Here is a 12895-nt window from a genome sequence, read left to right as displayed (position 1 = left end):
ATGAATGTAGAGAATGAGGATGATTATGATGGTAGTGGACACAACAATGGCAGTGGAAATGATGAGTTTGATGATGATAGTGAGAGTGAAGATAGTGATTTTTTTATTGATGAGGACAATCTCATACATGATGTTGACGTGGATATGAAAGATTTCCATATGAACATTGACAAGGATGTAGAATGGGTTGGAGGTTCTTCTGAAAGTAATGTACCTGAAGATACACAACAAGGTGACTTAGAAGTGATCAACACAGAGGTTTTGTTGTCTGGGTCTTCATCAGATGAGGCAAATGATGGTAAGCGAAGGAAAACTATTAGGGCCATACAGAGGGCTTATGAAAATGATGCATCTTTGGTTAGTGAGCCCTTCTACATTTTTCAAACTTTCAGTTCATCTAAGGACTTTAAGACACAAGTGAAACTACATTCCATAAGGACAAGAAGGGAAATACAATTAGAGAAAAATGATAAGAATAGGGTTAGGTTTGTGTGTAAGGGCACTATACCAAATCTTGCTACTAATGAAGAAGAGAAATGCCCATGGGTTATATATTGTAGTAAGTGGAAGCGTGACATAGATTGGATGGTTAAGACATACACGAAGGAGCATCGATGTCTACAAACAAGGAAAGTCAAAGCATGTGACTATAAGTTCCTTTCAGAGCATATAGTACAAGTTATTGAGACAAACCGAAAGATTCCTATTAGGGCTTTACGAGAGCAACTCCAACGTGAGTACCAGATGGACATTTCGCATATGAAAACTTTTAGGGCAAAGCAACAAGCTTTAAAGCATGTTTAAGGAGATTATGTCAGCCAATACAGGTTGTTAAGGGACTATGTTTTAGAGGTACAAGCACGTAACCCAGATACTACGGTTAAAATTGATGTTGAAAGTGAAGCGAATCCAACTGTTGAGACAAGAACATTCAGGCGTATCTATGTTTGCATTGGAGCTTTGAAGCGAGGTTTTGCAGCGGGAAGAAGGGACTTTCTTGGACTTGATGGAGCCTTCGTGAAAGGTCCATATCCAGGCCAAGTTTTGTCTGCTGTGGTAAGATCTTCTTATTTCTTCTTGTATTGTATGTTCTTTATTTTAAGTAGTGTTAACTGACCAATGTTTTCTGGTAATTTATGTTTCTTATCAAAGGCATTGGATGGTAATAATGGGATATATCCTTTAGCCTATGCTGTGGTTGAATCAGAAACATTGAATTCTTGGACTTGGTTTTTAAGTAATTTGGGTGATGACTTAGGTTTGGGAACAAATTCCAATTTCACGTTTATGAGTGACAGACAAAAGGTATTGGAACCTATCCAAACTAGGTTTTATAGTTTTATACTATTGATGCAGTTATACTAACATACAAACATGTTACTGTTGCTAGGGTTTGTTGCCTGCGATTGCAACACTATTTCCATGTGCAGAGCATCGCTATTGTCTTCGTCACATACACGACAACATGAAAAAGAACTGGAGGGGAAAGGTGTTCAAGGATCTTCTTTGGGAATGTGCCACGACCTCTAATGTACAACACTTTCATCAAGCAATGGAAAAACTAAAGAAGCTTAACAATGATGCTTATGAGTGGCTGAAACAAATACCTCCTCAAAGTTGGGCTCGCTCCCACTTTACTGGTATAATGACTTTCGATCTCTACTTAATAATTTTAAAAGAAGGTAAATTGAATACTGACATAGAAGTTGTTTATGTTCAGGGAGAGCACATTGTGATGCTCTAACTAATAACCTGTGTGAAGCATTCAACAGCAAGATAGAAGATGGTCGTGATGCACCAATTATTAACTGCATTGAGTTCATCAGAGAGTACATTATGAAGAAGATAGTCAAAGTTGACAAGGAAATTCAGAAAGTTGTAGGTCCTTTGACTCCTACAGCTACAACAATATTGGATAAGATAAAGAGTAAGGCAGAACAGTATGTTGCAACATTTTGTGGTGCTGGAAAATATCAAGTTGCTGGACCATGGCAAGATCAGTGTATTGTGGATGTAGGTCAACAAAGTTGCACGTGCAAAAGGTGGGAATTAACAAGAATTCCGTGCAAACATGGTGTGGCTGCTATTTGGGACATGGGGAGGAATGACAAAGATGTGGGAATCCCAGAATCATTTGTGCATCCATGTTACTGGTTATCAACCTGGAAAGAGATGTATTCTTTTAAGGTTAGTCCAATCAATGGAAGGTCCATGTGGGAGAAGTCAGCTATACCAACAACTCTGTTGCCTCCAAAACATCGTGTTCCCATAGGAAGACCAAAGAAGAAGAGAACAATATCAATTGTGGAAAAGGAGGACTTTGTTAGAGGAAACACAACATCGAGGGCCCATAGATCAGTAACATGTACGAAGTGTAACAATGTTGGTCACAATGCAAGAACCTGCAAAGGGCAAAGACCAATTGTTGGTGGGGGTGGTGGACAATCACAAGTCAAAGGAAAAGGGAAAGGGAAGGCAACCACTTGATGGTTTGTAATAGGGCTAGTCTTTTGTTACTTTAAATATGAATGGATTGTGTTATGTTACTGCTTGTAATAGGGCTAATATTTTGGTACATTATTTATGAATAGTTTGTAATAGGGGCAGTATTTTGATACTTGTTTTAGCCAATATGTTGGCACTTTTGGATGAACTAGTTTGTCACCCTCATTGCCCTGTAATAGTTTGGTACTAATTAATGGAATGTTTTCTTCTTATGATACACCATTGGGTAGATAATAATTTGGTTTATATTGATTTTTACATTTATATTTTCCATAATAGTTTGGTACTAAATTAGATTGTTATATTCTTCTTATGATGTCACCCTCATTGCCCTGTTATAGTTTGGTACTAATTAATGGTCAATATGCTGCTTATACATCACTTTAAAACATAATCAATACAACACTGCTACAACCATTACAGTACATTTGCATTACAATACATAGACAACCTAACCAATACATAAACACCATTTTCATTGATCTTAAAAATCTTAACCATCTGCATTACAATACATACACAACTTAACCATTACAGAAAAGGATACCTTCACATTCACTGCTACAACCTAACCATTACAGATAATGATACCATCACATACATTGCTACAACCTAACCATTACAGAAGACTTTACCATTACAATAACAACTCATCCCCACCTTACAACTTGTAAACAAGTATCACCAAGAACAATACCCAACTTATAAATAAACATATTTTCAAGAAAAGATTTTCATTTTTCAGCTTCTTGTTCAACCTCACAAGCCAGGAGATTGTCAATCTGTCACCATGATCCTTTTCATCATCATCTACCCAAGCAATAAATCCTTTACGTGGTTCCTGTCAATTTCAAAAGCCACGGTTACAATACCTATAATCGCATACAGTGATATCCCCATCTAGGGTTACGATTACAAAATTCTCAACTACAACATACCTTAATTGGACATGCGTAAAAGGGTCTTCCTGGATTATTGTTAGTAGTTGAAGTCTGAATTACAGCAGCACGCCCACAATCGCATTGAACCATCCTTGATTTGAACATCCTTAGGTGTAACCGCTTCAAACGATGGAGGATTGAAAGAAACTCTAAATTAGGTTCGATCCTGATGAAAAATTAGTATTTGAAGATCGTTGGAAATGTGAAAAGACTTTTATACCCCCAACGTGCAAGGCACGTGGGGTGTCTAACGGAAACAATTGACGGAATGTGAGAATAGGGACTAGGCGGGTTACATAATTAAAAGTTGAGGACAGTCCGAGTTAGAAAAATAAGTTAGGGACCAAGCGTGTAATTTACACTAAACCACAGGGACCATTCGCGTAATTTACTCTTAAAAAAGAAGCATAATCATCTCTAATATATAAAAGTAACATTTTCGGAATTAATGTCAGTTCCCAAGATAGTTAATTTTTGTTTTGTTAAAGGTACCTAATATCTTTTCATGTTTATTTGAAAAGTTTCAGAAAAATAGTTAACTGATTTCATGTAATTTATGACAAAGAAAATAGAAATATATGAATAAATACATTTGATATAGGAACAAAAAATAATCGAAAAAAATATAAAAAACGAAAGAAGGTACTGACCTTCTAGCGCACAAGAGCGAATGTTTATAGCAGAGAATGATGATGGAAATTATAAACAATAATAACGATGTTGTAGGAGAAGGTTTGAAGAAAAAGAAACGATTGAAAATAAATGTGAGTCACGGATTCAATGATGAATCGTATATGTATGTGATAATTTGAATATGATTTTTCGATATTAATGATTTCCTAATAAAAAAAGATTTTATATTAATGGTTTACTAATATAAACGGATTTATATTAATGGCTGATATTAAGGCCTTGATTGAAATGATTTGTTAGTGATATGTTTTAAAAATTGATCATATTAAAATCTTTATAACTAAAAATTCAAGATGTAAAATATGGAAAACTTTTATTGAAATTAAATACATTCCATTTCAACGAATGTAAGTTATTGATTGATGATTGGAAAACATTTATTGGAATTAAATACATTCCATATGGAGAAGATAATGTCAGCAATTTGATCTAAGGGTGGAAAAAATAAGATTGAAATACAATCAATGGTCCAGATTATTTAAGATGATGTCATAAGGTTTCTCTTTTAGTAATATTTAAGATTTGTGTTTCTATAAAACATAAATTTATCAGACACATAAATATGATATGTTAGATACTTTAATGATAATATCGTAAAATATGATATTGGATGGAAAAATTTCATTTAAAATAGACAATTATTATTTAGTTACTATAGTTTAATGAAATGTATTATATATTTATCTTATAATACTGAATCATATATATATATATATATATATATATATATATATATATAATACATACTTATAAAGCTAGCATTTTTTCTTGAATCTCATGCATTTGAAACCCCCATTATTTTTTCCTTTCACCACATTCATTTGAAACTCCCATGACTTTTCAATTTCTTTATAATAATAATTATAATTTGGTAGTTAGGTTAAATAAATATCAAATCTAAAGTGTATTCATATATAAACTAAATTTCAATATTAAAATAATATCTTTAATTCTACTTATAAAATTATGTTTTTTAACTTTTAACATATTATACTTAATTTATTAGTTTTAATATTTTGTTGGATGTAAACCATTATCATTTTAAAGGTATAATTTTTGAACAATTTGTATAAAATACTTAAATTATTAATTAAAATATAATATTATAGGCTCAACTTAAATATAAATTTTATTTAACTTAAACAACCCAAAGATTATTTTATAAATAGTTAAAAGTGATAAATTGTAGTGTCTTTCTAATAATGATTGTAAGTTGGTTAATAAGGTTAAATAAATATCAAACCTAAAGTGTAATCATAAATAGACTAAATTTCAATTTAAATTTTTTTTTTACTTCTATTTATAAAGTTATGTCTTTAAATTTTAACATATTATACTTAATTTATTAGACTTAAAATGTTGTTGCATGTAAGCTATTATCAGTTTAAAGCTATAATTTTTGAACAGTTTGGACAAAATACTTAAATTGTTAATTTAAATATAACATTACAGTGTCAACTTAAATATAAATTTCAGTTGGACTAAAAAAACCAAATAATATTTTGTAAATAGTTAAAAGTGATAAATTATAGTGATAAATGCAAAAAACTAAATTGTAATATCAGTTTAACTAAAATATTTCATAAATATATTTATATAATCGTTAAAAAATTTCAAATAAGTAGCTTAAAATAACTTATAATAACAATAATTAAAAATAACTCTATATATATGATTATATTGTTACCTTTAAAATCAAAAAATAATATTTGATGTTTTAAATAATTATAATGATAGAAATTAAAACATTAAGCAAATAAATTTTAACAAATTAATTAATAATAAAAACAACTATAAATAACATCAAATCATATATTATATTTAATTTTATTCATGTGTAACTCGCTGGTAAAAGTCATTCAAACAATTGAGATTATGAAGTTATAATAAATGTATATATTATCATATAATTCAAAATAATCAATATATTATATCAATTTAGTATATACAAATTATTATATCAAATTTAACAACAACGTTATTGTTATATTCAAAAAATCATATATTTGTAAAAACTTCAACTATATAGGTGTTTCTACGCAACGCGCGGACATTCGCCTAGTATATATATAAAAGATGCATGATTTCCGATGTTTAAGGCTATGTTTGGCAGACTAACAGATAGCTGAAAACCTAATTGAATTTACTCAGTGATATCTTTTTTAAAGTTATGTGTTTTAAGTTTATTCGTAAAAATATAATGACCTCACAAGTTAAAATATTTTCGCTAATTTGTGGCTAAATTAGCTAGCTTTTTATAATATAGCATTTTTTGGTTGTCTGTCAAAAATAATATCATAAATGCTTTTGACGGCTTAAATGTTCATATTATGATAAGAAAACATTTTTAATCCATGAACTTACTAAATATGGTCACGAATAATTTCATTTAAAATACTCTTTCAGAATGAAAATTATTACCTTAGATATTCTAATTTTTAATGGTTATCTTAAATAAGCATCACTCATATTCATATGGAGGTGCTCCTTTGCAAAACGGTTTGGTATTGGATCTTTAGGTGGTGTGAACATAATCGTGGTGAGTTGCTCTCATTTATAGACTCGTGAGAAACAATAAGAACAGGATAAAGATTTTGCTAAACATATGCTATGGAACACTTTGGATGATTTGGAAAGCAAGATGTGACTGGGTTTTTAAAAAATCTTATATTTCATCAACCAAAGTAGCTTACAACATCAAATCCATAGTATACATATGGGTGAAACACAGGAGGTCGAAGATGTTGTTTTAAATGGGTTGAGTGGTGTGTTAAGTCATTTATTTGCTTGTAATTTCGTAACTATTTTCTCAGACCTTATAACTTTTTTTTCGTTTTTTCGACCCCTTAGCTTCTAATTGGCAGTGGTTTTTTGTTTCTAATATATTCGTTTGCTGGTTAAAAAAAAATGTGCCCCACACGCGCATATGATTACTGCTTAGAAATTTAGCAACTCTCATTTATTAATTAATTCAGTGGAAGCTTTTATCGTAAAACACATGGTCATTTTGACACCAATAGTAAAGTCTAGTGGCCAAAGTGAGAAGTTTAGAACTTTGAGCCTACTAAATGAAATATGAGAAAAAGCACATGTTTCACAAATGTCGTTTTCCTTGGTTATGTCATCACTTGCGCAATGGAAACCCAACTTGGTAGATTGTATCTTCCCCATATTCCACATTTATTCAAAAGCCCGACAAATATAATCGCATTATATATCCTTTTTAATTTTTACAATCAATAACAGGTGTATATTTTTTTAGAGTTAAAAGGTAAATGGTTTTTATATCTCAAAAGCACATTTGTTTAAAAGTTATTATAATTTAATACTAAAGTATATTAAGTTTGTATATCGGATTCAAAATAACTTACAGTTTAATAAACTTGTATAGTTTAGATTATAGAATACACTACATTTTTTTTCAAAACCTTATTTTAAAGAAAAACATAATTTTAAGTTGACATTGACAATCAACACCGATTTATTATTTATATAAAAAATTATACATAAACAATCTACAATTATATATATATATATATATATATATATATATATATATATATATATATATATATATTGCAAAATAAGGCTGTGAGAAAGATTTATGTTCATTTGAAGTTAATATTGACAGTTGGATATGAAATATGTGACACGTGGCAAGTGGTAAGCAAAAGTTTTCAAGAAGACAAATTGGTTTTGAGAGTCACTTCCCAAGGCACCCTCCCATATCTTTTATTTTATTTTTATAGATTTTTTTATACTTTCTTTCGCACTATTCTATTTTTTATTTTTCATTATGACTTCTGATTTTCTTTGACCTGCATTCTTTTTTTTATTGTATTAAAATACTTTGTAAAGAGCTTTCACATTTTTATTTAATAAATTTATTATGAAATTCATATAAGGTAAATTAATACATCTGCAACTATTGCATCAGTTAACAAAACATGTATCTATACGGACGAAACAATTTATCATTTTCTTTAACAAAACTCATTGGTAAAATTCATACTTATACATATATTATTATTTTTTAATGAGGGCTGAGAGAGGTCATTAGGCTGGAGGGAGTGGTGCCACCGAAACCGCACTCCCTCCCTCGCCACGTAAGCGCCACATCATATTTTACCATTTAAGTGTGGTTTCTTGCCACACCAAGGGTGTGGTGTCACAGTTTTAGTTTTAGTTTTAGTTTTTTTTTTTTTTTTTTTTTTTTTTTTTTTTGTTTGTTAACTATTTTAATTTAATAAAACTTATTTTTTTAATAAAAAAACATAATTTTAAAAACATAATAATTCATTAATTAAAAATACAAATATCATACATTACTTAATTTAAAAAATAAAAAAAAAAACCTAAAAATTTAGAAAAACAAAGTAGAAACAAAAAACCAACAACTTTAAAAAAAAAAACACACAAGAAACCATTAAAAACTTGAAAAAAAAAACTAGAAATTAGCCACGATTCACGTAACGGTTTTTCACTTCCTCTTTCATCGCCAAAACCACTTCAAGCTCGGCCCCGGTCATATTCGACGTGTCCATTGCTAGTATTCACATGTCGCTTTCCCTTTGTTTTCGAAGCTCTCTTTCAGAAGCAATTTTCAAAATCTTGTCCATTCTCTCTTTTATATCCTTCATGTCGGTTCCCATTTCTTTCAAATCATCTGAATCCGACGCTTTGCCTTTGCCTTTGCTTTTTGATTTGTCTCTTCCCAATGGTCGGGAAGGTGGTGAAACTGGAACAGGTTCATCTTCGTTCAGATCAAACTGAACACGAGCATCTGATGTAGTGTGGTCGGACTCAGATGTTCTGCTGCGTTTTGACCCACTGTCGATATGTTGGTCAAATGTTTTGCTACTCAGCCATTTCCTATTATCTTTCAAAAAATGCCAAACTTCCAGAAACTTGAAAGCCTTCAGATTTTCTTTTTGATACACTTTCAACGCTTTCTTCAAAATGACTTCATCGCTTTCTCCACTTTTCCATTGACGTTTCATGTTGTTCCACAAGTCATTAAACAACATGATTTCCTTGTTCATCTTCCCCCATTTGGAGTACACTTGATGTTTTGAACGGTATTCTCCACGGTTCATTCCTTTATGGAACCTGTGTAAAACGCGAATCCAAAAGCGGTCATGCTTTTGGTCTTTTCCAACCGACGCGTCTTCTGAAATATCGATCCAAGATTGTGCCAACACCAACGCTTCCAAAGGTTCCCAACATTTAGCCTCCGCCTTCTCTTTTCTTTTAGTCGCTGCTCGAGTGGGCTGAGTTTCTGTAACGAATTCCGGTTCAGAATCAGAAACGACCGTTTCTGGTTGTGTTTGTGTTTGTTGCACAAACTCGGATTGGGACAAAAAATCAAATGGATTAAAATCCGGGTCGGGTTGTGGTAGTGGTGGTGTTTGTGGTTGTGGTTGCCCTGGTCGTTGTGGAAAATACGGATACATACCGTCATAGTGGTAATACGGAGGTGAGAATATCGGTTGATCAAACGAAGGTACTGGGGTGTTGGTATTTCTGACTGGTGTTTTTTCTTTGTTAGGTCGTTTGGAAGATGACATTTTTCAAAGAAAATTGGATGAAATGGTTGTATTTATATGTGTTTAAAGGTTGTGTAAATGTAAAAGTAATAACATATGTATATATATATATATAGATGGAGTAAAAGGTTAAAAAAAAAAAAAAATCCGTTCGCACGAATCTTTGAACGGTCAAAAGTGGCAGCCAATCAGCGAACGCGGTCCTCAAAGGCCGCAGTGCGGTCTCGACCGCCCAAAACCGCACCCTAGGGGCGGTGTTTCTGTCCCACGTGGCGCGGCCGCGGTCTAGAACCGCATACCACACCGCAAAGCCTTATTCATTTGGTTTTTATTATTTTTTAGTTTACCTAGTTTTCATCTAAAATTTTTAGTCATTTATCATTTTAAAATTAAATTATTGGTATTTTATAAGTTGTTGTTTTGGTCACTTCATATAATTTTAAAGTTATGCTTTTAGTTTCTTACATAATTTTTTTTCATAATTTTCGATTTATATATTATTATTAATATATATATATATATATATATATATATATATATATATATATATTAAGATTGTGATAAATTTCAACAGTAAACTGTTGAAAATTTATCCAACTTTGGTCCCTGTAATGTTGTTACAATTTTTGTGGACTTTCTAATTTATTTACAGGGGGTGTTTTGTAATATGTTTCCTCCGCTTTCAACGTGGCTGACAATTGATCTTTATTGGTATTCTCGGTTGTACGTGTCAACTCCAAATTTATTCCTTCTCTATCTTCTATTCGATGCATTCTTGATTCACCAAAAACCACCTCATATCTTTGTTATTCTCACCGCTCCGTCGCTTTTCCCGGATTCGTTTCTGGCTTTCGTTCATCTTAATCCTCCACCAGGGTTAGTTTACTTCCTCCATATCTTCTCGATTCTTCTTATTTTTCTTCATCTGAATAGGAACCGATGATGCGCACGTTGCAGTTTCAAAGCTTCCTGATGTTTAGTTCAGGTTTGGGTCCCGAAGGCGTTATGCTTCAGTTCTGTCATCTTCAAAGGTGTTCCCCATATCACCACCGTTCATGGCTATAATCGCCACTAGACCCGAAGCCCTTCCGCTCCATTTTGGATCTACCTCAGGTACCTCAAATCGATTTCATTCTGCCTAACCCTAGAACCACCGCTTCTACGGTATGTTTTCGCAAACGAGCCCTAATTCCATATGAGTTTGATTGATAGCGCATGTTGACTTTATGCATTGTCATTTGACTTTGGGTTTCATCAGTCCATCAACAGTCATTGAGCCATTAATGCAATGACAAATCATAACATACGTTTCGATTATAGAGCCCTTTGTTCGTTTTTTCTCTTTGATGCCTCAATTTGTACTTATTTCTACTTATACATATTGGTATTCTTTGTTTTTATGAAATATGCAGACTGCAGTTCAAGGTGGACACAAGTGTGTGTTTCAGTCGTTTATACAGTTATAGACATCGACATTTACATTTAGGTATGGTCAGGTTGTTTTATAAAAAAATTTATTAAAAATATAGTTTTTACTGTATTTCAAGGACGCTCTAAGCTATTTCGTTGATGTTGTTTTGATACCCCCACGAGGCCTGTTTTTAAGGGGTTAATCATGATGGCATTAATCTTTTGAAAATGGAATCTTCATCGCCTTCCCTTGCATCTATTGCTTAACGACAAAAGTGCCCCTGCTGCAGCATTATTAACCTGTATAGTGGAGAAACCTTTAAAAACCCTCTATTTATTCTTATTTTGGTTTTCTTATTCCAACAGAAACCTTCCTGGTAGATGTTAACTTGATTGAAATAGTAATATCCATCTTTAAACTACAAAAGACGAAATTGCCCTTTATCAATTCTACTGCACCAATCCCACGTGAAACCAAACCAGAATCTTATACTTTCATGTCTAGCATTATTTTCACTCTTCGCGAATCCCAGCATACCCCTGGTTAATTATTTCACACTAAGAAAACAAATTGCCATGTTCTTTATCACTGCAAGCTCACTCTCTAATTATCTGTAAATTAACTGTTATACTGTAGTATGCATGCATTTCCCAGATGTGGCAAATTATAAGGGTAAAAAATTTACGAAGATGATTTGTTTTAAAAAATAAAACAGATTTTTTGTTATATATTATTTTAGATTACATTGTATCAACTTAACTTAGACTATTTGTGTAAACGATCTACTATTGACTTGGGTTTAATCATATTTACTTTTGGTTGCCGATTGCAGGAAGTTGAAGGGCTCAACAGGGTGAGATAGAGCTTCAGATGTTTGCTCCGGGAGCACACCCATTTATTCATGGACATTCATCATTCATGTGAGTAAGTTTTCATAGTTTTACAAGGGACTACGACTATTTATCTTGCCTCAAGTTCTAACCCGAAATCCCCTGGAAAACCACAACAGTTTATAGTCTTTTTAAATTCCACATTTAACAATCCCTGATAATGATGCTCACTAGGTAATTACTCAAACTACTCAAGTTTTTCACTGTTTTGTAATAAATTAAAGGATGACGTGCTTTTTGTTTTGGGAACACAGGTGGCTAGAAACTCCTCACGGAATGTTGTGTTGGTGCTTCAGGAGAGTTGCACTGATGATTTGAAGCTGCAAGGGAGACCTAATAAACGTGAAGGAGGAAGGATTGGAGTAGTAGCCAAGAGAGGAAACAGTTGTACTGGTGTTTCCTCTGACTAAATTTGTTCACAACACCCTACTTGTCAATTATCAAAATTATGTTTACATATTTAAAAGGTCTTTTTTAAATATATATATATATATATATATATATATATATATATATATATATATATATATATATATTAAAAATCCCATTGATTTGGAACAAATCAAATGACGTTGGAGCCATAGACACTTGAACAATACCTTTGTCAAGCTGTTTTCATCCCTGCAGGTTGTCCACATCAACTTAGAAATAGACATGTTATTATTGGTTCATATATGAATTATGGCGGTACATTTTTTCCCTGGAATTACTCAAATTTATTTAACCTAACATTGATTTATAGCAGTGATGCAAGATTTAGTGGTGGTGGACTGCTTATACAGTCGGAGAAGCAAGATGGTCCGGTGAATATGGAATTATGGGTTCCATTTCGATTTCATATCAGTTAAATGGAACAGTTGTGGATGACTCTCCTTCATATCTATCGTTTAGTTTTTGGAGCATCCAAAT

The 12895-nt window shown here is 32.2% G+C and overlaps 1 protein-coding gene across 1 annotated transcript; it reads left to right on the top strand.

Moving 5' to 3' along the window:
* LOC145098738 (uncharacterized) lies at window positions 1-3064 on the top strand. Its single transcript, XM_079036347.1, has 5 exons — window positions 1-485; window positions 828-1056; window positions 1153-1305; window positions 1391-1640; window positions 1721-3064. The coding sequence occupies exons 1-5, from the start codon at window positions 1-3 to the stop codon at window positions 2485-2487; spliced, it is 1884 nt and encodes a 627-aa protein (XP_078892473.1). The 3' UTR covers window positions 2488-3064.
* Window positions 3065-12895: the final 9831 nt, after the last annotated feature.

The sequence above is a fragment of the Lactuca serriola genome, chromosome 4 (genome assembly GCF_051521515.1).
Source record: "Lactuca serriola cultivar US96UC23 chromosome 4, Lser_US96UC23_V15, whole genome shotgun sequence".
Taxonomy (NCBI): Eukaryota; Viridiplantae; Streptophyta; class Magnoliopsida; order Asterales; family Asteraceae; genus Lactuca; species Lactuca serriola.
The sequence above is the reverse complement of the archived record's forward strand: the minus strand, read 5'-3'. Positions and strand labels throughout refer to the sequence as shown.

Excerpts from the sequence above, each read along its gene's own strand:
- LOC145098738 (XM_079036347.1), top strand. The coding sequence starts at position 1 with ATGAATGTAGAGAATGAGGATGATTATGATGGTAGTGGACACAACAAT. Across the intron at positions 486-827 it reads AATGATAAGAATAGGGTTAG|GTTGTTAAGGGACTATGTTT; the intron begins GTTTGTGTGTAA and ends CAGCCAATACAG. Across the intron at positions 1,057-1,152 it reads GCCAAGTTTTGTCTGCTGTG|GCATTGGATGGTAATAATGG; the intron begins GTAAGATCTTCT and ends TTCTTATCAAAG.